The sequence below is a fragment of the Antechinus flavipes genome, chromosome 3 (assembly GCF_016432865.1).
Source record: "Antechinus flavipes isolate AdamAnt ecotype Samford, QLD, Australia chromosome 3, AdamAnt_v2, whole genome shotgun sequence".
Classification (NCBI taxonomy): domain Eukaryota; kingdom Metazoa; phylum Chordata; class Mammalia; order Dasyuromorphia; family Dasyuridae; genus Antechinus; species Antechinus flavipes.
Window position 1 is genome coordinate 371,728,864 of NC_067400.1, and position 27,500 is coordinate 371,756,363.

Consider the following 27,500-nt stretch of genomic DNA (forward strand, 5'->3'; position numbering starts at 1 on the left):
CAATTTGACATCTTTAGCAAGTGTGCTACACCATTAAAAAGGAATTAAAAATTGAAACCATTTGTTAAATTGTAGGGGACAATTTTAGACATAAAAAACCCTAATTTTTTTTTTAATTTTAGTACATATTATACATTTTCACTAAATAAACTGAAATAATGCCATCTGATTTAGGATTTTTAACATGAGTATGTGATAAAATGAGAAATTTTCACTAACATCAATAATTTCTATATGTATCATTATATCATCTTTTAAACTGAAAAAAATTAAGAATAAAATGAACTATGATATTTACTATTCTGATTTGGTTTGCATATACAAAATTAAAAAGTAAAACATACCCTTTAAAATCCATAACTTCGAGAATATAAAGAATTTTTAAATCTAAAATTAGATACAACACTAAATTGAATAATTAAGTAATCACATTCAAACTGATTCAATGAATCTATACCCTGCGTCCTTTGGGGCAAGTTTCCTCATTTATAAACTGAGGAGGTCACACAAAATGATCTCAAAGGTTTTTTTCTTGCTCTAGTCTCCCTTATTGGCCTCTCTTTTGAACTCCCATTAATTTACTCATCACTTGTTATTTTATAATAGGAATTCCTTTTGTGTTCAGTTAAGGTTAGCCGGACACTCAAGTGTCTTCTCAAAATCCTATGACTTTTTTATTACTTCCTTAGTGTCTATTTATAACAATCCTGATCATGGTTTAGAACATTATTTTCTCTCAAAAAATCCTTTTAATGCACTACTTTATCCTTGAATAAATAAAATATCTTATCATGAGATTTCCCCCCCAAGCCTTCACTGAGTAAAATTTATCCATTCACTTTGTCTTGAAGATTGGATTCAACATTCTAAAATTGCAGTAGAAAAAAAATACATATTTAATTATACCTAGCTTGTTAATTCAATTTGCTCTTTGCCTCCTTAATAGCATTAACTTTCTTATTTCTTATCTAGTATGAAAATGCTAGTATAAAGACACACAAGTCATAAAATTTGGAGGGGGCTGGTACTCATCTTAAGGGTTTAGTTGTGTCCACTGTATGTCAGGGATTATGCTAGTCTCTGGGTATACAAAAAAAGGAAGAGTCCCAACTCCCGAGTTTTTATTTTATTGGGGATAAAAATAACTAAAGAAAAACCCAATATATATATATATATATATACTCAGAAATAGAAAATGCTTTTTTTTTTTTTTTTTTTTTGGATTTTGTTTTGTTTTAGTTTTTGGTGAAGTCATCATTTCATACATAGTTAAATACCAAGTAATTTTTTTGGGGTAGGGAGAATATTGACCAACTAGAGGAAGATTTTGGGATGATGAAAAATTTGTACTTGAAGGGAGTTAGGCAATCTGAAAGGCTGAGACAAGCTGATAAATGATTTTAGCCACAGAAGACAACTTGTACAAAGATATGGAGACGGGATGAATTTTAACAGAAACAGCAAATAAGCAGCTTAAATAGACCAAGCAGTCATTTTACAAGTAAGGAAACTGAATCCCAGAAGGAGTTAAATAACTCATCCAAGGTAATAAGATAGCAGAGCCAGGATTCTAAACTCAGTGTTCTGATTCCAACATGACATTCATTTTTATACATAATATATAGAGAGAACATACATACATATATGTGTATCACTTGCACTTATGACAAATTTTCTCAATGTGAATGTTAGGGTTTTTTCTGTTTGTTTGCTTGTTTTACCATGAGACTTTTTAGAGTAACTTGCAGAGTAGACACTAGACAAAATTAAAAGCAGACTTGGGTCTTCTGAACTCTCTCCTCTGCTTCTTTCAGCATTCCTATTACCTTCTCTTGCTAACTCTCTTTCCTCAGGCTATGACCTTGTAACTTGCTCCCAAAGGGGTTTACTCTCGCTAAGTGTCAGCCTAACTGAGACAGTAGCTGATATCTCTCAGAGGGATATTTGTATTCAAATAGAGGAACTCTGAAGACTGATAAAACTTAATGACTTAAAGGAATCAATCTCTAATGACAGAATTTTAAGTACTGTAGCCCATCACATTATATCAGACAGATATAGGTATAATTTGATCATTTTATTCCTAAAGCTAGCCCCAAATATCCCAGAACTGCTAAATCATAAAGCCTTCAAAAATGACTTAAAGACAAAAGGTAAAAAGGGATTATCTGCAAAGAAAACTTTGGTTGATTATAACAAGTGGAAATCTGATAACAAAAATGCATACTCAAGTTAAAGAAATTGCCATATTGGCCATGTCTAAAAAGATGTCTCATTTGTTATGCTTTCTTTTAATAAATAATTTTAGAGGGAAAATGGTTCAATTGCATGGAGAGGTTAGGAAAGAGTGGAAGGGATAGAAAACAAATATTTGTTAATTAGGAAAAATAATAAAATTCAAATTTAAAGTCAGAGTAAAATTCTTCATAATCCTACTGAAATACATTTTTGACAGATTTGTTATTTAGACTAAATTTTCTAACTAAAATTATCCTTATCATAGCCTTTAGAGGAAACTGAGGCCCAGGATGTTTAAAGTGATTTAAACTTTAATCAGAGATCAGTGATGTGCCAGATCATTGCATTTAATATGAGGTCAGTTAAGTGCCAGGTGCAGAATTTGAACCCAGGTCCTTTTGACTCTAAAGTTTAGATTTTTTTCTATAGCACCTTTAATTACATTTAATAAATAAGATAAATTGCTGAAAAATTCCTTTCAGTAGAGTTGAATCAGGTTAATATTTTTTACCCTTCCAAAATGTGATAGAACTAGAGAAGCAAATCTTGCATAGAAACCATGCTTATTATAGAACAGTACCACTGAACATCATGTGTGTGGAGGTATATGATTGCAAAGTAATGATACGGCTTCTGAAGAGCCAGTTCATAGGGTTAGTGCAATCAGAGCACCTTCTGAAAAGCTGTAGACTCAAATGAACATAAAGCATTTCAGAATTTCTGTCAAATATTGAAAAGGAATAAGGTAGTCATAGTTATGACAATTATACCAACTGACATATATATACACACATACACACACATTGCAAAGTACATTACCTACATTCGGAATTGCAATAACTCAAAACAACAACAACAACAACAACAACAAAAACATGGGATGTGAACATTTCAAGGCATCTCCATTCTAAATGATGTACCTGATCTGTGGTAGAATCCTCCAAGCTTGCCCTGGTCTGATAAGCTATAGTTGAACACACCGTACTTTGACCCCAACACAGAGATGTGCTTTTAGTCCTCTGAGAATGAGGGACAAATGCCACCAACTTTACATACATTATTTCATTTGAGTTCTAAGAACCACCATACGAGGTATGAGCATTTCCATTTTATAGATAAGGGAATTAAAATTAAGAGAGTGAGTTAATGAAAGAGATAGATGATTATTGCTTTTATAGTCAGAAGACCTGGGTTTAAATTTCTCTCCCTTTTCCCTCTCTGCCCCCAATTGCTTAGTACCCATAGATAGTGCTTTTAAGATAAAATGTAAGTTTCTGCTTGGTTTTCAAAGCCCTTCATAACAGGACCTACCTTACCTTTCCATTCTCACATTATATTACTCTGTCTCACACACAATCTAAGATCCAGCTAAAGTGGTTATATCTTTCTTTTACACGTGACACCCCATTTCTCATCTCGGTGCATTTGCACTGGTCATGCCCATGTTTCCTCCTTAACTCCTCCTCAGAGAAATCCTTTCTTCTAAATGAAGTTCATATTCCCAGCCGTTAGCGGCTCCTCTCCCCAACTACCCTGTATTTTTTGCATTTATTCATTTTATAGTTATTTTGCATAGACTTACATATGTATTTGATATCTCTCTTTAGAACATAAGATCCTGGATATAGAGATTGGTTCTTTATTTATTTTAGTATGCTCAGTATCCAGCACATGCTTGTTGACTGTGTGATTTCAGATGAACCACTTAATCTCTCTGGATCTCCACTTAAATAAAGGAGCTTGAACACTGTCTAAGGTCTTTTCCAATTATAACTAGATCTCGTTATATTTATGATTGGGATCTCATGTTTATAAATAGGCAGTTTTCCATAGTGCTTAGTCACAAGAGCAACAAGGACAGCAAAAAAACAAAACAAAATAAAACAAAGGAATCTGGAATTTGCATGAAAAGTATTAACTATGTAAGATATATGAAGAAAAATATTATCTATATCCAGAGAAAAAAGTGATAAACAGAAGCATGTATAAAATAATTTCATTATGCATATACACCTATTTCTGTCCAATGTACCTATCTCTAGGGGAGGGGAGGGGAGGAGGGAAGAAAAATATTTACATGATAATTTTGTTGTACATTTGAAAGAAATATCAAGTTGTGCATAGCAGACTTGCAGTTTGATGTGTTATCTTTTTTATTGTACTATTTTTGTGGAAAATCTTGTTTTATTCTATAAAATAAAAATCATATATATGTATTTTTAAAAGCCAGTATGGAGGGAAAAGGAACATTTTGCTAAGACTTGCAGACAGCATTTCTGCCAGTACTATGGAGCACTAGTTTATGTAAAGAATGCAATGTGGTCTTTATCCTAGAGGTAAGGTTTCAAGGGCTTGGAGAGAGATACATCTCTCTTTTCACTATAGGAGAGAATGTAAGAAAAATATCAAGTTCTTTTTTCCATTTTTCAGTCTTCTTCCACAAATACAATACCAAATATGCCAGCATCAGAACTATTTTGTTGGGAGAAAATGGTTAGAGGGAAAATTCCTTAAAGGATGAACTTTATTCTTCAACACTGAGACTTGAACAAGTATTTACAAAGTCTATTTTCCAGGAAGCCTTTTGCCACCTGTCCAAGAGTAGTATCATCCAGGAGAACATTATACAAGTAAAACACTAACTGTTCAAAGTAGAATTGCTGGTCACTGACCAAAGTTGGCTTCTTAAAGGAACAGATCAGACTGAGTCTAGGAGTGGAGCTGTTTTTTGAACATTACCTCTGACTTAAGTGGTATACGGAAGTGATGTCAAACCCAGATAGAAATAAGGGATAAACAGTACATAAGTACCCCTGTATCTCATACTGACTTAAATAAAATCACATATGAATATTATCTAAGTTTTATTGTACTATTTACACACACACACACACACACACACACACACACACACATTTTCCAATGATCTTTCAATCTGGTTCCATCAGTACTTTATTGTGGCCACATGGGACATACAAACTGTGTGTAGAATATCCCAGGAGGAGACTCCCTTTACCAATGCAAATTAGTTTATAACTTTATTTTTGCATTTAATAGTATTTTTCCAATTACATGTAAAGATAGTTTTAAACACTTTTGTAAGATTTTTAAGTTCCAAAATTTTCTCACTTCCTCCATTCCTTCTTTCCTCCTCCCTAAGACAGCAAACAATCTGATATAGGTTAAACATACAGTACAATCATGTTAAACATATTTTCATATTATTCACATTGTAAAAGAAAAATCAGAACAAAAAGAAAAACTACCAAAAAAAAATTCCAAACAAACAAATAACAAATTAAAAAAGTGAAAACTTCATGTTCAATCAGTATTCAGATTCCATAGTTCTTTCTCTGGAGGTAGAGAGCATTTTCCATCCCTTTGAATTGGTTTGGATCATAGTATTGCTCAGAAGAGTCTATCATAGTTGGTCATAGCACAATGTTGCTGTGTATAATGTTCTCATGATTCTGCTCTCTTTACTCAGCATCAGTTCATCTAAGTCTTTCCAGGTTTTTCTGAAACCTACCTGCTCATCATTTCATATATATGCTTATAATTTTAGAGCGGTATACAGGGCACTGAGACATTAAAGTCATCTGTCCAGAGTCATATAGTTATAGTGTGCCAGAGAGGGTACTTGAGCCCAGGTCTTTCACCTTTATCTACATCAGGCTGTCTTGTTTTTTTGTTTGTTTGTTTTTGTTTTTGTTTTTGAATTTCCACTTTGCTAATCTGGCATTGGTCAGGGAAAGTTTGCTTTCTTTCTATTTTATCGTAATGTGGACATTAACAGTTTGTATTTTTTATTTTCATATCTGAGAACATGAACATAAAGTCAAAAATTACCCAGCAGTACTGCTGAAGTTTTTTAGGAACAGTATGGAGGGCTCTAAGGCAAAGGTATGAATTCAGTCGACTTGATCTGAAATCTAAATTGCTTCTTACTTCTACCTACCTTTCTTGATAAACTTTTGAAAAAAGCTATCTAATTATCCAGTGCTGAAGGAATAGTTGGTGCAGAAGACATATCTCCATTAGAAGATACAGGGGGAAAAATAAGAGAGTTAGCAATGAATCTAAAAGTTGTAGTAGACACAGAAAGCACTCATGGTGCATGAATACAGATTGAAGCATACTTTTTAAACTTTATTTTTTTTTGAGCTTTTTTTTTTTTTTGCATGACTATACATATATAATCTATACTGAATTCCTTCCCTTCTCAATGAGGAGGATAGGGAGTTAGAAAGAGAAAATTTGGAACTCACAAGTTTTTAAAATGAATGTTAAAAATTGTTTTTACATGTTACTGGGAAAAAAAATACTAAATAATCTTTTTAAAAGAGAAGAATAAAAATAAAATTAAAGCTGTGGTAGAAAGCTATACAAGAACTTCCAAGTGAGCCAAAAGTTTCAAGGGTAGAACAAAGAGTCAGAAGGAAAGAAGAAAAACCATAAGAAGCCATTCATACAGACAGGAAAAGAAGCGGCTACTTATACTAGAAAATGGTATCAACAGATGAGAAATCATCCAATAATGATTGGAAGAAGAGGCACAATGGTGGTTGGTCATGAGGAACACTGGGCTAGTTATTAGTCTGTTTAATGTTAATAACAGTAAAGTCAAATTTCTTCCCAGGTCAAGAAGCTTGAGCCCAAGCCCTTGGACTCAGACACATTCATCCCATCTTACACTACCTAGGTGGCAGGCTCTCCTCCTTCACTTCTCCACTGAAACCAAGACTCCAGAAGGCCTCCAGAAAACTAGCCAAGCCCCAAGTGAAGGAGATAGGACTGTGAAGGAGACAAAAAGGATTTGGACTTTAACCCCTGAATACTTGTGTGGTAATTACTGAACTGAAACGAAGGCTGCTCCCAGAGAACCCCAAGAAAATCTCAACAGAGAACATTACATTTTAGAGAGAACATGACACTCCTGACTCCATGGCCAGTGGTTTACCATACCATTTAGCTGCCCTTGCATTTTTTCTTGTAGTGGCAAAAAATTGAAAATTGAGGAAGTACTATCCACCAACTGGAGAAATGGTTTCCATTGTTTTGCATAATCTTTTCTTTCATCTAGAATGTACTCTTTCCCCACTAACTCTCTAAGAATATCTAGCTTTCTTCAGGAGGTCTTTCCTGATCCTGCTAGTACTTTAGCTCAAAATTAACTTGTATTTATTTTGTGTATATTTGCACTTCCTTCTTATGTGTATAAATGGTTTCCCTCTTAGACATGCAATACATTTGAAAGCAGGAATTATCATTTTTGTCTCTGAATCCCCAGTACCTAGCACATGATAAATACTTAAATGAGTGAGTAATACATCTTAGATACTGTGGAAAATGAGGTGAGGTTGGTTAATGAAGACTACAAATGTCCTCCAAGAAAAGCTGGAAAGTTAGTTGCTGGGAATGTCTTGGAAAGAATTGCTAACTAATCTAACATAGGCTGGGGATCTACTGTAGCTCTTAGGTTCTTTGATGAATAGAATAGGGGAACTAGTGCATAGTAGGTACTTAATACATATGCAGCAAAAAAAGAAAAAAATAGGCTCTGTTCCTGCACTCAGGACCAAAAATAAAAGGAATAGTGGAAGACCACCTTTACCTTCCTTTTTAAGTTCAAATTCTTTGTGCTAAATCCAGAGCAAAGAGAGATACAAACAAGTTTCGGTCCTTCAAGAAGCTTAATGCCTAACAATAATAATACTGAGGATAATATAAATAAAATAGTTAAAAATCACTGGATCTGAAGTTTGGAAGACTGGAATTCAAATTCATCCTCAGATACTTATTACTTATGTGCCCCTGGGCATTTAATCACTATTGCCTCAGTTTCCTCATCTGTGAAATGGGAATAATGATAGCATCTCTCTTTCAGATTGATTATTGTAAGGATCAAATGAGATAATATATGTTAAGCACTTAGTACAATGCTTGACACATAGTAAGTATTTAATAAATGTTAAATATTATTATTATTGTTTTAAAAATACTTTACAAATATTACTTGATTTTGTTCTCACCAACAACCATGGGACAGAGGTGCTATTATTATTGCCATTTAACAACTGAGGCAGATAGAAGGTAAGTGACTTATCCAGAATGACACAGCTAATAAATGTCTGAATAAGAATTTGAACTCAGAGTTTCCGATTCCAAGTCTAGAGCTCTCTCTACTACATCACCTAGCTGTATATTAAAAAGATAAGAAACAATATAAGCCTAATTTAAATAAAAAATTATTGACAGAGGTAAGCAGTGGCAGGAGAGAATGGGATTGGGAGATAATGTAGAGACTGTGATTAGAAAGAGGGTATCACTAATGCTCACAGAAAAATCATAGGTCAGAAATAAGACAGATTCCAAATATACTGTAATGATCAAATCTGCTGGGTTTAATAATTGATTAGATGTACTAGATAAGACAGAAGGAAGAATCAAAGTTAACCAGAAAGTTTAGAGTCTGAATGAATGACAATTGTGGAACCAGCAACCAAAATAAACTATGAGTAGGATAAGATTTTGGGAGGAAGATTAATTAAATTTTGTACAAACTGAGTTTGATATTATAGTATAACATCCAAATGGAGATGTTCAAAAAGTAGTTGGAAATATTTGACTAGCATCCTGGGGAGAGACTGGGGATTAGATAGAGATAGAGACTTAAGATTCATCTGCATGGAAGTAATAGTTAAAGTCATGGATGGATGGATAGATAAGGTGACTAAGAAAGAAAGCATATTATGGAGAGTGAAGAGGACTGTGATATGAGTGAGATATCCATATGGAGGGGCACAGAAGAGAAGGAAGAACTAGCACAATTAGCAAAGAGACTAAAAAGAAAAGTAAGGGAACTAGGAGAAAGTAGGGTGATTTCATCAAAAAAATCTAAGCAAGATCCTGAAATTTTCAGATGAACAACCTCTTAAATAGCCAGATCTATAACAGATATAAGTGCTTATTAATAACTGACTGAAAAAAAAAACTGACTGAGCTCCCAAAATAAAATGGTGGAAAATTTTACAAAACCTCTTTATCAAGAAAGGATCATAATTCCTCTGTTTCAAATAAAAAAGATATGATAATGAATGGAAGAGTGAGAAGGGCACGATTCTTATTTTGCATCTTTTTTCTATGCAAAGAAGATCTATGGATTGGAAAAGACAATAAAAATGGATATTAGAAAAGTTGATACTATAAATAAGAATAGAATTAGGAGAGCTGCAATCTGCCTTAAAGATTTCTCACCATCATGCCCAGATGAAATACATCCAAAGACACTGGCGGGGAAAGGGGGAAGGAAGTGGCAGGTATTATCAGATTGTCAAAGTTGACAACAAAAGAAAATGACAAATGTTGGAAGGGCTGTAGGAAAGCAGGCACATTTAATGCACTGTTGGTGGAGCTGTGAACTGGTCTAGCCATTCTAGAAAGCATTTTGGAACTATGCCCCACTAATGACTAAACTGTGCATACCCTTTGATCCACAGATACTGCTACTAGGCCTATATACTAAAAACATCAAAGAAAGAGGAAAAAAGATCCATATGTACAAAGACTTTTTACTGCAGCTCATTTTGTAGTGGCAAAGAACTAGAAACTAAGAGAATGCCCATCAGTTTAGGAATGACTGAAGAAATTATGTTATATGAATTTAATGGAATACTACTGTGCTGCAAGAAATGATGAAAAGGATGATTTAAGATGAACCTGGAAAGGTTGATATGAATTGATATAGAGTAAAATGAGCAAAACCAGAACAATTTATACAATAATAACACTATTAATAACTGTGAAAGACATAAGAACTCTACCAATGTAATAATCAACCACAATTCTAAAGGACAATTCTAGAGGCAGATAACAAAAGTATTTTTTTCTGCTTCAGGACAGAAAAGAAAGGGGCTAAATATGTAGAATGAGGCCAATTGGAAGTGGCCAATTAAGGTAATTTGATTTTCTTGACTATGCATATTTGCTAAAAAGGAATTCTTTCCCTTTCTTTTTCCCTTTTCTCAATAGGGGATAATATAGTAGGAAGAAGAGAAAATAAATTTTTGTTAAAGGAATAACATTTTAATTAAAAAAAAAAAACTGTCAGATAGTGATTTTTGCCCACAATCTTTGAAAGATTGTAGAGAGTAGAAAAGGTTTAGAGAAAAGTAAGTATTATTTTCTTTAAAGGGAAAAGAGTGAATTTTGTAAACTACAGGCCAGTGAATTTGGTTTCTATCCCTAGCAAAATTCTATAATATATCATTATAGAAAAAGTGAATGAACAGACTTCATTAGAATCAGATTATACCAAACTTCATACATTTTTTTTTTTGGCCTAGGTAACTATTTTGATAGATCATGAAAATATAGCATCTAGATTTTAGCAAAACATTGACAAGATTCTTTCATGCTATTATTCCAGAAATAATGGAGAAATGTGGGCTAGACAAGAAAATAGATTCAAAAAGGGTTTAAGGGTCAGACACCAAAAGTATTCACCAGTAACTTCATGTCAACTTGAATGAAGGTCTCTAATGAGCACAGCATCCCTGATATCTATGCTTGTCTCTGTCAATAAATTGCTTGGATAAAAATAAAGACAGCACGCTTATTAAAATATTAGACAATCCAAAGCTGAGAGGGATAACACAGCTGATGATAGCAATATAAAAAATAATACCCTGATAAAATATTGAATTGACTCTAAAAAGTATCAAAATTAGTAGAATTTTTTTTAAAAAGTACATGGGTTTAAAATACTGTTATGTATATGTTAGGAGAGCTACAGCTAGATAGCTATTTATCTGAAAAAGATCTGAAAGTTAATGGACATGCTTAATGTAAATTATGATATCCAAACCAAGGCAAAATTAAAAGAGGCATAGTTACATAGAAAACAACAAACAAATGAAAAATACAAATGATCTGTCATATTTTTAGAACTAATACTTTAAGTGATAGTGGAATAGCCACGTTTAGACCCTAATATCTAAGTTTGTTATGTACTGCATAAAGGAATAGAACTAACACGAAAGAAAGTAAGGATAAAAAGAGAAGCTAAATTGAACCAGGTAGAAGCAGATGAAATTTGGAAGAAAGGCAACACAAATTTGAAGGTACTTTAGGGATAAATTATCAAGGTAACAAAAAAAGAAATTGTCAAAATTTAAGAGAAAAACATTAGATCTTATTGTTACAAAAAAGGTGCTCAAGATTGGTAACTATTGAATAAAAACAGAATTTCTCATTTTTATGTGAAGAGCCTACATAGAAATCAACAAAGTTCTTTAAAAAGGGTATGAGAAAAGAGTTTATGTGTGTGTGTGTATATATATATATATATATATATATATATATATATATATATATATATATATACACATACTTATATATATTGTAGAGAGTGTATATATATACACTCTCTACAATATATATAAGTATGTGTATATATATATATATATACATATATATATGTATATGTATGTATGTATATGTTTGCCATCATATTTGAATTTGTCCAGCAAAGAGTCAAAATGGAGAAATTCTCTATAAAAAGGTAAGATCCTCCAATTCTTCCTATTTGAAGATGTCTTCATGTGTGCTATAAAATATCAAATCATGGAAATTAAGTACAATGTCCTACTTAAAATATATAATCACCTATAAGAGTAGAACCTAACTATGCACACAGAAAAACAAAACAAAACAAATGAAGAATGCCTCTGAACAGATTAAGACAGTTAGTTGAATGGAAAACTAAAAAAAAAAAAAAAAAAAAAAAAATCCATAGTATATATATCTTGAGCCGCAAGGACAATTATCTGAACTTAAAATTGGGCTGAAGATATAGACCTATTTTTTTTTTTTTCAGAATTTGTGCAGTGCTTTTAACAACCCCAATTTTCTACCCAAAACATCTGCTATTTTTAAAAAATCAATTTTTTTAAACAATAATTTAAACAGTATGTCTATAGGAATCATCGGAGGAGAAACTTTAATGCAGCATTTTAGTTTACTTACAAAGTTATTTTTAAAAAATTCAACAAATAATATACAATGGGATTTTATCTTCTTCGCCTCTTTTAGGCAATTATGACTATAAAAGTGTGGTCTGCTGCAAATCATTATTTGTAAAAACTTGGCAATTCCTTTTTATATTCCTTGGATATTATACAGATTCTTCTCTCTTTTAAAAAATTATAATTATTTATTTATTGTTATATTTAAACATAAAGAAAAATTTCATATATAAATCAAAATATGCCCCCCCCTTTGGACTACAAATGAAAGTATGAATTCTACTTCAATCACTTGCTTTAAATATATAATTCTTATGTAGATTATTCTCACATAAAAATGGGAAAGTAGGTATATAGGTCAGTAGTTACTGCTATTCTTTCAATTACCTTTTTTTTTTTTAAGTAATAATAACGTCCAAGATTTTTTTCTAAGCCTTTGGTGTCCTTCCTTCTTTTAGCTATCTTGAGAATTGATTCCTCAAGACACTCAAAATTGTGTTGCCTCTAGCATGAACTTCCTCCGAGTATACCTGATCTATTTTAATGATTCTTTCCATCTTGTTTCCTTTTAAGCCATTTCTAATTCTTTGTGCAAGCACATCAGGGATTGCAGTGTCAAGTAGTGGCCTCCCTTGTTCCGATAGGGAAAAAAAAGTTTTGTTTTGTTTTGTTTTAAAGAGATTTTGACAGGTCTTTCCCTTATTTCATCTGTCTTTGGGCCTCATCCAATTTAATCTCTAAATGCTGTTAAAGTGCGTTTACTTACCTGGGTCTTTTACTAAACTTTTGCATACTTTTATTTTCACCTGTGCAGCTTTTAGTTTTATGGGCAATTCTGCTCATAATCTTCCACCATGCTCTTCTATAATATTTTCAAATAAGTTTATGTTTCTAAGTCTTTGGCTCCTTTGGCAAGGAGAGTGAGCATTTTCTGACTGATGTAGTGTTAAAATTCTTTTGTTTTTTTTTTTTTTGTGGTGACTGATTTAGAATTTCCTTGGAAAATGCAAGTCTGTGTCAATGTCTGTTTTTTCACCCATTTCCCATTTTTAAGGGTAAATAACAAAATATTTAATAAAATTTCTTCAGATTTTTTATAAATCTTCGAACAGTAGTGCTTTAAACCATGTGGTTTACATTGATACCTAGATTGATAATGAAACCTATTACAAAGAGATTGTTTTGAAAATATGGGGGATGAGATTGGGAGAAAAATTGTAAAGAGTTATATAACCATTGCTTCAGAGCTCAGAAAAAGAGAAATATAATTATGACAGCAATGATTACTTAGGTGACAGTAAACAGAATCAGGAGCTGCCCAAATACTGTTCTTAACCTAAAATTAAAGATAAACCAGAATGCTTTCTTTCTGCAGAGATATTAGTTCAAGTTTTTATTTTCTCAACAACTTTTTATGACTACATTAATTGCCGAGAGCTGCGTTCCTTCTGCTATAATGTCTGAAATACAGAAAGAACTCCAAAAGCTAAGGTTTTTGGCTGCTCAAGAAAAAGAATATTTTGTTTAAAACAACCATTTGTGTGAAATTCTTAGGAATACACATTTCACTGATTTCAGATCTTAAGCATTTGCTGCTGTTTTTAAGAGGAAAAAAATTAGCACTTTATTTCATGGTTAACGATTACTAATATGACCTTGTCATGTGAACTAGTGAAAATTATGATATTTGCATCGAGGATGCTGCAGAATTTGTATTTCAAACACAAAGTGAAATTTGTTGGATATTTTAAATGGTAGAATGGCTTTTTAAAATCTTTCTGCAAGAACAGGCAAAGTACCATCAAAGAAAAATCTTTTTAGCTACCTACATATATATGTACACTCAGAAACACCACCAGCAGAGGCATCTCTGAATAACAAGGTGTTGGCTTGGAAAAACTTTTGGAAAAACACTCACGAGACTTATGTTGGCAGAAGAATAATAAATTTCATTTTCATAAAGACGAAGATGACAGGGTGAGGAAGAAATTAGATGTGCCCTCTGGAAATTCTTTAAAGTATTCTGGACTTCCATGATAATTTTCCTATTTTCCATTTAGAAACTACAAAAAGGTATCCAAGTTGGCTGCTTACTATAATTAAACAATTCTAAAATCACTAATCTCTGATTTCTTATCTATAAAATAGGAATAGTAACAGCACCTATCTCTCTGGTAGGTTGTAATGTTAAAATGATATAATATTTGTAAAATATTTTGCAAATCTTAAAGTGCTAAGCAATGATGATGATGATTTGTATTTGAGACAAGAATCTACCAAACATTCTAGATGTTTTCTTTAAAAGACTTTGGACTTGCAAAATTTTATGGTCAGTGATTTTGTCATGGGCTTGTCCATCTATTTTCCTTCTCTGCAGGACTGGCTAAGTTGCTTTTCTATCTAATAGTATCTTCTGTGTCCACTTCTTGTACACAAGTCATCTTGAATAATATGCTATAGCCTACTTATAGTCCCTATTGTCATCAGATGGAGTGTATGTATGTGTATATGTATACACTTATACCTCTATACATATACATACATACACACACACACACACACACACAAACACACACAGAAAAATATTTCTATATCTATCCATCCACATGCCACTTCCTTCAATTATTCTAATAACTCTGTATAGTAAAAGCCTCAGCCAGTAAACACTTTTCCATTCTTCTATACTTTACCTTTTAATTCTTCAGAGATTTTGATGTTCTATAATTACCTTTCTTCAGCTGAGCTATTCCTTGTATCTGGAATGTCCTTCATCCTCGTCTTTGCCTACTGAATTATTAGTTTAATTCTGATACCGTGTCAGACTTTGCTGATTCCTCTAGTCAGAAATAACATTTTTTTTTTCTCTCAGACTTCACATACTGCTTTGTTGGTACTTCTCTAACGCCTTGACTGTGTATTATTTTGGTCATATTACTCTACTAGGCAATAAATTCTATATCTTATCTAATTTTGTATCTCCCTCAAGCACAGTGCTTTAAATACACCAATTGCTTGACAAATATTTCCTGAACTGAATTAATATTGGATAATAACATAATTTAATATAAAAACTAGAACATATATATACTAGTGCTTATGAAAGGTCAAACACTTTGCCAAAATGGATGCAAACTGAAGATGATGACACTGAAAGTGTCCAGTTACTTTAATGGTCTAAATAACTTCTCTAATGCTACCATTAGCTCCTATTGAATGCATTTTTAAGATCAGCAAAAAAAGGGCAGTGACTAGTGCCAGCTGTGAGAGGGACTGTTGTCTACTCCAAATTACAAGGGAAATGGTAAAATCTTTTCACATAGGCCACTAAACAGATGGTAAGACATTTCAACCATTATGGATGGGGGCAGAATTCAAACCAGCAACCCCGAGGTGAAAGGTTCTATATCCAATTACAAATTCCCAATTCCCATAATTGCTAAGATGCCTAAAGCTATATATTTTATTTACAACAAGGATATATTGTACAAAACATATTTGATAAAATAGACAACTTCATGCTTCCAAGTTAAATCAAGGAATGCTTATTTACTTAAGTGTTCCTTTAATTGATTCAGGCTTTAATTTTACTGCATATTCTTTTACTTATCTTGATTATCCTGACAAAAGAATCTGTAAAAGTTAATACTCATATTGAAGAGCATATAATATGTATAGAAATAGAAATCAGATAATTCGAAATAGATACCTGGGACATCCGTAAAGCTTTCTCCAAGAATGGATACATGGAAACTTAAACCTGCCTCCTGAAGTCGCAGCAGTGACCTAAAAAAACTTTCTGGATCTTTATCATGTTCCCTAGAAACAAATATATAGAATATACTTGTGTTATCTTAGTATATATATGTACATATACATACATAAACACATATACATATATGTTAGAAAAAAGTATTTTACTTATCATTAATAAGTATATCACTTATAATTAGCATCAATTATTCTAGTATTTTATATTTGCTAATAGGAGTTTCTGGTATTTGAATCTGAGCTTATCCTTTTATTCTCTAACTTTACATTACACTATCAGTCAGTTTATTTTTTGTTTTTTTAATTTCTAAAAACTTATCCCTTGTGATCAAAACCTAGTGATATTAGGTTTTAAGACTTTTTCTTTCTTTTTCTTTTGGAGACAAATGTCTTAACCTTTCAAATTCTAAAGGTCAAATTACAGAAAGCTAAATATATCTTCCATTTCTCTGAATGGATATCGCTTCAGACTAAGCAGAGGGGGAAAAAAAGACCATTCTAAGCATCATCATCTTCATAATTTCTGTACTGGTCATGGGAATAGGCAATTTTTTTTTTACCTTCCTGATCTTTAAATCTGTTCTGTGGAGGCAACACAATAAAGTATATTTTTGGAATGAAAGAACAAAAAGTACAGAAATATAATTCTGTAAATAGGTATTTTAGTTATAGAAACCATCTGATTTCTTTGTGCACTGGATGAAATTGCAAAAATAAATTGAGAGTTTTTCCACCTCCTATTCTGTATTGGCCTTAGACTTTTAAGCTGTTAATTGGAGGGTCTTAAATACTTAAAAAAAAAAAAAAACTTTAAAGTCTGCATATGCTTATAAACTCTGTAATACTTTACATTGAACTATCTGAATAAAGATAATTCCTTCCTTTAGCAATCTTAAAAACACTGGAAATAGTTTTTTTTTTTTTTTTGTTTGTTTGGTTTTTTTTAACATTAGCTGCTTGTCTGTCTTCATGTAATGACAGAATGAGAGGTTAAAGGATACACAAATGAGTAAAAGTTTTTCTAATTCGGTAAGTCAAATTAAAATGGAATGAGTTATTTTCTACATTCAAAGGTGTGAATATTACAGTATTACTTGTGTTTAATTACACTGTTTTAAATTATCTTATTTCAGACAGATGTGGACCAGATGTCTTTAAAATATTTGTTTTTTAATTTATTTGGAATTTTCTACTCTCTTTATTGTATAATAAAATAGTGGATCTATTGCCAATGGCATTTCTTCTTCCCTTGCTAATGATGGAGAACAAATCTGCAAGTTGATCAAACTACTCTGAGATATGAAAATTGTGTCATTCAGGAAATCTTAAGAAAAATGACATCTGCAACCCTATATGTGTTAATTTATAATTTAGTCAATATTTTTGGTGTCATGAATTAAAACAAATGCATACACTAATTAACATTTGAAATCACATTTATAATCTCCTGGGATTATGAGGTTTTGTGGAATCATATTATTTTAACCAGTAATTCCTTGAAGCAGAATCATATCTTATTGCTCTATAAGAAGAACCAAGTTTGTTTAATCAATGACAATTGTTTGTTTAAACAATGAAGAATGCAGTTCCCTCTTCAAGATAATATTCATATGGGTGGGTATTTTAGATGTTTTCCATAAATACTGTCATATTAGCCATGAACAATGTCTTACAGGATTTACAAAGTATATGGGATACAAAACGCAGATATACAAATCAAATAATTACTGTATTAATTTTATTTAATTTTAAATTGCTATTTTACTGGATCTATGATTTTATTGGTATGATCTGTTCAATGAACTCTATCAATGCAGGTAGGGGCTAACTTTGCAATTAACTTAAAGTTGCTTGAGGGCATTAAGAAGCTAAGGAACTTTCTCAGAGATCCACACTGACTGCATTTAATACTTATAATAATACATTATTTGTTCTTATGAGACATACAAATGATTTGCCAAATGTATTTCTATTTCTAGCAGGCTGTGGAAACAATGCTGGGACTTAGTGAGGCAAGATTTGGACTCCAATCTCATTTATGTGTTTAAAAACTTCATGATCATGAATAAGTTCATAGGATCACAGATTTAGAGATAGAAGAAAATTTAATTATTTTATCTGTCTTAGTTTTTGTTTTCTAGAGATAGAAGGAAATTTAATTATTTTATCTGTCTTAGTTTTTGTTTTCTTACCTATAAAATGGGGATAATAATATCTGTACTACCAGTTTCACAGGGTTGCTGGAAAATGCAAGTGAGAACATGTATATACAGTGCTTTGCTATATAAATGTCTTTTGCTGTAATTATAATTTAAAAATGCTTGTGTTTACAAGGTACTTACTGTTTTGGATGCTGGAGAAAATACAAAGTTTTATAATGCAATGTCTGTGCCAGAACTTAAAATATCCAAGAGACACAAGTCATGAACTAAAATGCACAATATTACAGGCTAAATACATCAGAGTTATTCAAGAATCAATATCCCTGACAACAGGAAGGATCAAGGAAGGCTCCATAGAGGAACAGGCATTTGAAGTGGGAGGTAGGAGGAAGCTTTAGGCATGGGAAACAATGTAAACAAAGACACAGATGCTAGAAAGCAAATGATATATTTGAGATATAGACTTGTTCAGCTGAGGTGGAATGTATAGTGTACTGTGGGGGAGTAATATGATATAAGTCTGGAAAAGTAGAGTGGTGCCAGATTGTGGAGGGTCTGAAATATTAAACAGAAAAGTATTATATTTACTCAAAAGGCAATGGGAACCAGTGAGGAATTTTGAGAAAGTGAATGACATGAACTGATGGATGTGCTAGACAAATTATTATGGAAGTGTTATTAAGGATAGAATAAAAGGGAATGAGTGAAAGGAGAAGAACCTATTAGTAGATTACTATAAATTCCAAGCAGGGGTGTACTAGGAAAGTGAAAGAGAACTGGGGGGTAGAAGAAGAAAAGTTAGAGTAAATTATTTGAAGATGAATGGGAAAAGTTTTTTTTAAATGCATTTTCCGCCATAGGAGAGTGTTAATATTGTGCTATTAACAAATATTATGGTAAAAAAGCAGACATGAAAAAGATTGTTATGTTTTAGACATGTTGAATGCCAGAAAGACATTTAGATAGAGGTGTTCTATAGGCAGATTGAGATGAAAATCTAGTGTTTAGAAACTACAGATAAGATAATAACACATACATGTATGTAAATAGTAGTTAAAATTTTGGTAGGAAGAGATTGTCAGATTGTAGAGTGAGAAAAGAAAATATCCCTGAGAACTGTTCAGCCTATTATGTGAGCTGGGTATATTGTGCAACCTGCAGAAAGCTGAAGCACCTTAAGTAAGCAGTGCTTCCCCCAGAGATATGGTTGTATGTTATGTACACACCCGGGTCTTTAAAAAACAACTACCTTACAGGGTTGGAAAGAGGATTAGGTGTTGTTAATGAAAGAGAAAGAGGGGTAATTTTAAGGACTGAATAAGAACCAGGAGAGGATAGGAGTGCTCAATGGTATTAAAAAAAAAAAAAATTTGGTTTTGCTGATAAGGATGTGAATAGTAAGTGAGAAAGCCCAATTACAAGAGGTCTAGAAAGTGGTAGAATTGGGTATAGACAACTTTTCCAAGAAGGTTAGAAGTCATTGTGAAGAAAAGAAACACAAGGCATTAGTTGGACCAGAGTGGAAAGATAAGGTGAATTGATTTGACGTGGTCCATGATTGATAACTGGAAGAATGTGAATAATGGAAGGATATGAAGATAAAAAATTTAGCATCATCCAGTAGGGGAGAAAACCAACAATAGATACGGAGCAGAATATTTTAGTTCAAACAGTGGCTCCAGGACTTACTTCTTATATGATGTTGGGCAGTGCTAAAATTTCCTTTTCCTATTTTTTTTTTCCTAGCTCCTTTTCAAAGAAAGAAATGCTGTTCTAGTTAGAGAGCAAAACTAGTTCTAATTGGTGGAGTTTCAGGGAGGGAGATTTTGGCTCTGTATATAGAAGAGTTCTTTATAGTCATGAAAAAATTCAATGTGTTATCTCATGAAAAGTTTTCTGTCACTAGAAGTATTCAGCACAAAGAGGTGAGCTGACTGTCTACCTGATATGATGGGCAAGGATTCTTTCCTAGGATAGGAGGTTCCAGTATATTACTTCTAGTATCTTTTTCAATATATGCTTCCATGAAATAATTTTTTTAATTTTATAATAACTTTTTATTGACAGAACCCATGCCAGCGTAATTTTTTACATTAACCCTTGCACTCACTTCTGTTCCGATTTTTCCCCTCCCTCCCTCCAACCCCTCCCCTAGATGGCAAGCAGTCCTATATATGTTAAATAGGTTACAATATATCCTAGATACAATATATGTATGTAGAACCGAACAATTCTCTTGTTGCACAGGGAGAATTGGATTCAGAAAGTAAAAATAACCCAGGAAGAAAAACAAAAATGCAAATAGTTTACATTCATTTCCCAGTGTTCTTTCTTTGGGTGTAGCTGCTTCTGTCCATCATTGATCAATTGAAACTGAGTTAGATCTCTTTGTCAAAGAAATCCACTTCCATCAGAATACATCCTCATACAGTATCGTTGTTAAGGTATATAATGATCTCCTGGTTCTGCTCATTTCACTTAGCATCAGTTCATGTAGGTCTCTCCAAGCCTCTCTGTATTCATCCTGCTGGTCATTTCTTACAGAACAATAATATTCCATAACATTCATATACCACAATTTACCCAGCCATTCTCCAATTGATGGGCATCCATTCATTTTCCAGTTTCTAGCCACTACAAACAGGGCTGCCACAAACATTTTGCCACATACAGGCCCCTTTCCCTTCTTTAGTATCTCTTTGGGGTATAAGCCCAGTAGTAGCACTGCTGGATCAAAGGGTATGCACAGTTTGATAATTTTTTGGGCATAATTCCAGATTGCTCTCCAGAATGGTTGGATTTGTTCACAATTCCACCAACAATGTATCAGTGTCCCAGTTTTCCCGCATCTCCTCCAACGTTCTGCATTGTCTTTCCCTGTCATTCTAGCCAATCTGACAGGTGTGTAGTGGTATCTCAGAGTTGTCTTAATTTGCATTTCTCTGATCAATAGTGATTTGGAACACTCTTTCATATGAGTGGTAATAGTTTCAATTTCATCATCTGAAAATTGTTCATATCCTTTGACCATTTATCAATTGGAAAATGGCTTGATTTCTTATAAATTAGAGTAAATTTTCTATATATTTTGGAAATGAGGCCTTTATCAGAACCTTTAGCTGTGAAGATGTTTCATGAAATAAATTTTAACATTATACTTTATAACTACCATTTATTAGCATTATAATAGTAAGTATAATAATTAGTGAGCATAATAATAATAATTGCTAGCATTTACATAACACATTAAGTACCACACCCTGTGTTAAGCACTATACAGTTATTATTTCATCTGATCCTCACAACAGCCCTGAGAGAGACAGATGCTATCATTGTCTCCATTTTAGAACTGAGGAAACAGGTAAACAGAAATTAAGGGACATGTGCAGAATCATACAATTAAGCAAGGATCTGAACTCACATTTTCCAGAATCTAAGCCTGGTGCTCTACTATCTAGCTACTATCTAGCTGACCCTAGGCTTACATAGTAGTGAGAAGAAACTCAACAAATTGAAATGGAATGATTTCAATCCAATCAATCTAACTCAATCTAATCTAATGAATACTTATTAAGCCCCTATTATAGACAAGACACTTAGAAAATGGGCAGCTAGGTGGTACAGTGCATAGAGCACAGTGAGTAGAGACTTGAGTTCAAATCCAACCTCAAACATTTGATGCTAAATAGTTGTATAACACTGGGCAAATCATTTTACTCTAACTGCCTCACACACATAAAGAAAAAAAAAAGGGGGGGGGGAACCCTTTCCTTCAGGAAAGGAAAAAGGAAAACTAACAGTAATCGAAATTGTCCTTGTCCTCAAGTAGCTTACATTCTTGTGAATGGGGGTGATGGTTAAACATGACAAAGAAAACTATATATAATACTTTTAAGAAAAAGGAGAAAGGCACTAATAAAATACTCTAAATATTTCATGATTAAAAAGACCAAAATAGAAATGAATTTGTGAAGGAAATGCTACAATGCTGTAAACGGCACGTCTTATTTTCTATAACCCAAAGAAAATGATGTGTTTTTTTTTGGCTGACATGGAAAACTCCTATATGATACAGTCTCCCTTACTCAGCAGCAACTGCTAAGCACACCAGATTGTCATGGCAATGATTGTGGAGGAAGATGAACACAATATGGAATGTCTGTTCTGTAAAGAGTTGTTCAAAATGATGTGTTCTTGTTGTTACATATGCTGCATTTTTTAGTTTTATAAACAGTATTAATTATGCATGTCCTCTTTTCTTAAAGGGTCTTTCAAACAGAAAACTTGAACGGTTCCACCCATTGCTTTTCATAATATGGTATAAAAGAAGAAAAAGTTAAATGTATAAATCAAATTCTTCCAGTTTTAGTCTTTTAATTTTTATTTACTTAAGTTTATAAGTGTCAATTCTATTAGGTTCAAATATGGCCTTGATTATATAATTCAGCAGGAACCTAGGCTGCAGATTATTGTATTACATTCTATTGTTTTCCTCAAAAAAAGGAGGGGGACTTCTCAAGCAATTCAGGTTCCATGACCCACAATATCTGTTATTAGGAGCAACTGATTTCTTGTAATTAATGGCATGGGATATATTTATACTAGATAATAAATTAGTCCATGAAGTAAATTTTTCTTTCCAAAAACATCTTTATCATATTGCTAACAAGCATTTATGTATCACTTGTAATAGTTTTTAAATATATACACAATGTGTATGAATATATACGTATGTATATATAATATTTGCAAGACCAAAAGAAGCAAAGAGCTATTTGACACCAACAGTCAATAGTTAAAGATAAAGTTGTAAGTAAAAAATTTTATTAGAACAAACAATTGCCAAATACTAAACCATCATGATTTAGAATCTTTTGGTGAGGTTAATTTAAATATAAGTATTTGTTTGCATAAATTTTATATAACAAAATATATTTAAATATATATATGTATATATATATATATATACAATTAATCAAATCTTTTCTTAGTCCTTAAACAGGTAATCTCTGATTTATTGTATATGTTTTCCTTACAAATGGCTACCACAAAATGTCTACTAGGCTGGTTAGCATATGGATATAGGAACCATCTGTTCCATTTCTAATGTCATAGCAACTATGGCATTGTCCAACTATGTCTTCATTTAAGTTATTGAATAAAATACTAATACCAAGCTGACAGAGTCTGGTGGCCTTAAATTAGAAACCTTCCTCCAGGCTGACTCAAGGTAATAGATTTAAATCTGAACAGAACATTTGAAGACATTTGGTCCAAGCCCCTCATTTCATTAATCATTAATAAATACTCTTTTGGTAGTACAATCATTTAACTAGTTGGAAATTCACCTTACTGTATTTCATTTAGTTTAAGCATCACTACCTTGTCCACAAGCAAAACATGTGGAAGACTGTCAAATGTTTTATCAAAATCCAGATAAACTACATTTGCCTGAACATATTAATCCTCTCATCTATTATGAGTCCCATAACTCTCAAGGATATGGAATTAGTTTGGTTTGTGATATTTAGAGAAATGAGATGAGACAATGAGATAAACTATAAAAAGTGTTTTGCAAACCTTAAAATACTACACAAAAACTATTCTTGTTAGGGAATTCATTCTTCTCTTGGGGGAGGGAAGGGTGGTCACCATTTCCTTTTTATAAAAGTACTCTAAAACCTATTCAAGTATTTTTTTTTTTTTAGGGATAATTATAAAGATCAATAATTTTCCCAATCCTACCAGATTTCTGGAGTTCTTTGTAATTCCTAAAAGACTATGCACAGCAATTTATTGATCATATTTGACTTTTTAAAAAGCATACTGGGATATAATTTGTTTGAAGCATGTGATTTGAATTAATTTAGATCAGTTAAGATACTTTTACTACCTTTTTACCTGTCCTCGGAAACCATTTTTCCTTCTCACTTTTGTTTTGAAGATAATTTTAATAGCAAAGAAGATAGAGCAAAATAAAGTGAATACTTTCTCTTGCATTAATTTATATCTTTTCACTCATCATATATCTTTCTTCTTGTTGTCTCTCAAGTTGATTTTCACATTTTGTTCTTGTTGTCTCTCGCATTTTTCTTAAGTTTTTGCTTTGACTGGATTTTTGCTTCACTTCTACTATTTTTATAAATCCACCACTTACTTGTCTTTATCCTAGGTTGTATTTTCATGTTTTTATTTTTTTATACCTCTTTTTAAAAGCGATACTCATCAGACAGCTCCCTGTGTAGCCATGTCGATTTCTTTAGACACATTTCTCTTTCTTCCTCATTGGAATAATTAATAATTAGAATGTTCTCTTGTAAAATGTGAGACCATGAGAACCTACTCATTTTCTCCAATCACTTGAAATCCACTTTCATTTAGTTCATCCTCATCATTCCATTATTTGGCTACAAGATATCATGGTCACTTTCTTCCAAGGTTCTCATAATTTTCCTTTAACCAACCAATTCCTCCTTGGTTTGTTAAGTATAGTGTAAAATAAGAATGAAATATAGAATAAGTTATTATATTCATACTTTGTCAAATTTCTGAAAAATGAAATTAGCAGCAATCTATTCTTCATGAACTTAGTTTTTATCACAAAGAGGAAACTTATAAGCAGATTTCTGTTTAGATGAAGTTCTCCATCACAAGTACATTTTGCTTCCAAAGGTCAGTTTTCTGATGTGGATCATTGATTTCCTTCAATGGGCTGCAATAACTTTCTATTACTCTGTATTCAAGTCTGTCTGTCTGTCTGTCTGTCTGTCTGTCTCTCTCTCTCTCTCTCTCTCTCTCTCTCTCTCTCTTTCACACACAGACACACACACACACACACACACATGCTGTGAAATTTAACAATTATACATAATCTAAGGAAATAAAAAATATTACATAAAACTAACAATTATACTTTCTACTTTTTTACAATTAAAACAGCAGCCAAGCTGGTTTCATAAGCCACTTGTGTTTTTCAAAGCCTAAAAGTCAAATTAAGTACTTGGCCAAGTGCTGGCCAAAGATTGAAGGAGAAAGAAAAGTAACCACTATTCTTTCCATTGCCCTCTAATACAAATGCTGGGTATACTGGGTAGGAGAGAGGTGGAAGAGAGAAGAGGACAAACTCCTCATGAAGTTCAAAACAGATTAAAATGTAATTGGGAAATGCTCAAAAATAAATAAATATAAATACAATAAAGCATAGATAATGCTAATTTGTGGTTTTCTAAGTCAACATGTGAGTAAAGGGATTCCATACTGGTGATTATGACAGTAACTAGTGATCGTTTTACTGATTTTCCAGTACTTCTCTTTCTTAGGGCCAAAGATTCAAATGCAAAATTATGAAAACTAAAAAGAAAGGTTATTTGAAATGTAACTATATCCTTTAAATCAACTATAAATCTTCTCCCTACCTCCTTTTTCTTCCAAAAAATGAAACAAAATCCCAAACAAAAATAAATATGATATCACTTAAAGATAGTTACTTAAAACATTAGGATAATATAGAAAAAAAGAGAAATGTTAGGACATTCAGATTCCAATTATATTTGCCAGTGATCATTATAAAATTCAAGATAAATCACTTCTCTTTAGTAAATAATTAGTAAATAATAGTAGCCAATAATTTCTAGCATTTACATGCACTTTAAGGTTTGCAAAGTATTTTTTTTACAATTATTATCTCATTTCATCCTTCTGATGACCCTGGTGGGTGATTATATAATGATGCCCATTTTATAAAGGAGAAAAATAAAGTAAAGAAAGATTAAGTGACTTTGCTCTGGGTCACAAAGTCATATTTGAATTCAGGTTTTTCTAATTCCAGATCAGGGCTCTATTCTTGTAGCAACTAATTTCCTTAAGTGAGATTTCCAACCATTAATAAAGGCTAATAAGGTTTTTGATAGGTCAACTGTTTTATTATCTATTACTTAATGAAGTATTCTTCATTATCTAGAGAAAACATCAAGAAGAAAAAAGGAGAAATTATTCATTTATGTAAAATGTGCTCAGGAGAGATTTGGCTAAATAAACACTTGACCGGAAGACAGTTTATAAGAGAGACCATATATGAGATAAGGTGGGAAAGTTGGATTACAGCAAGATTATGGAGATTTTTTAATTCCAAGCTAAGGTTTGTTTTACATAGTCAGCACTGGAGAGGCTTTGTAGGTGTCTGGACTTCAGTAAGACACCTCTCTGGTGGCAAGAAGAGATAAGTCAGATAACTTCTTGAGATTTCTTGTCCCCCTGGCTCTATTATTCATTGATTCTTATAATATTCCACAGAGTAGCACTGGAAATTGAACTTCCAATCTGTTGTTTTTGTAATAGAGCTATAAGAATGAATTTTGTTTCTGCTACTGCTCTTTCATGATGGACTCCAATTTTCAAAATGAAAGCTTCCCAAGAGAGCCCTTGTCATATGTCCATTAAATTTATTTATATTTATGGTAGTAAGATTACTATTCTTCCATAAAAAGAAAAAAAAATCTTGCATATGGTCTATGTAATAGAATGGTAGGATCAATTTTATATATTTGTTATTGTTATAAAATCAATTAACATTTCTTCCAAACTTTTCCCAACTTTATCACTTAAGCTTTACTTTTGCTTTGCTTTTTGAATTAAAAGGGAGGAACTATGGGGGAATAAATAAAATACATTAGAGTCAAGCAGAAAAATAATATCTATAATATAAGCAGAAAAATAATTATAATAATAAAGAAAATATAAAGTAATAATAAAACAAAATCCTAGTTTATTTAAATATCAAGATCAATTTTGACCCCATTAAGACTCTTCTTGTGGAATCTTTTCCACAGATGTTTGAAATAAGATGGATAGGAATCTTCCAGGTATCTTAAGGATGGATTTCCCCAACAGAAGGCTGAAATAAGTACTCTTAAATCTATTTTCACTTAAGTAGTTCTCTACTTTTTTTTCCTGTTCAATATACATAAGATTTGGTACAAAGATAAATTAAGTATTAGTAATTTGAATAAGAAAATCATTATCCTGTTTAATTCTTTAGTTTTTTTAGTTAATTATTTGTGTTGTCTTGGGTAAGTCTACTGATTTCCTGAGTCTCAGTCTCTTCCTCTAAAATTAAGAGGTTGGAATAGTTGTTTTGGGAAGTCACTGCTCTAGTTCTATAAAGAGATGAAGAATTAAAGCACCCTCTTTTTTTGTGCAAAAAGTAGAATAACAAGTATTTGGCTATTTTGGTTTTAAGGTTTTAAAAGTTTTCCTTTACTGCAAGGGAAGACTCCCTGAATGAGGAGTATTTTAAGAAATTAAAATG

At 32.2% G+C, this 27,500-nt stretch overlaps 1 protein-coding gene across 7 annotated transcripts in view; it reads right to left on the reverse strand.

Annotated features, from left to right (window-relative positions):
* The window catches only part of GTDC1 (glycosyltransferase like domain containing 1), a 544,967-nt gene that overhangs the window by 144,251 nt on the left and 373,216 nt on the right, over positions 1 to 27,500 (reverse strand). For all 7 annotated transcript variants that reach the window (XM_051985822.1, XM_051985824.1, XM_051985825.1 and 4 more), the window contains one exon: positions 15,970 to 16,079. In XM_051985822.1, the coding sequence (XP_051841782.1) occupies positions 15,970 to 16,079 (110 nt within the window). The remainder of the gene's footprint in view (positions 1 to 15,969; positions 16,080 to 27,500) is intronic.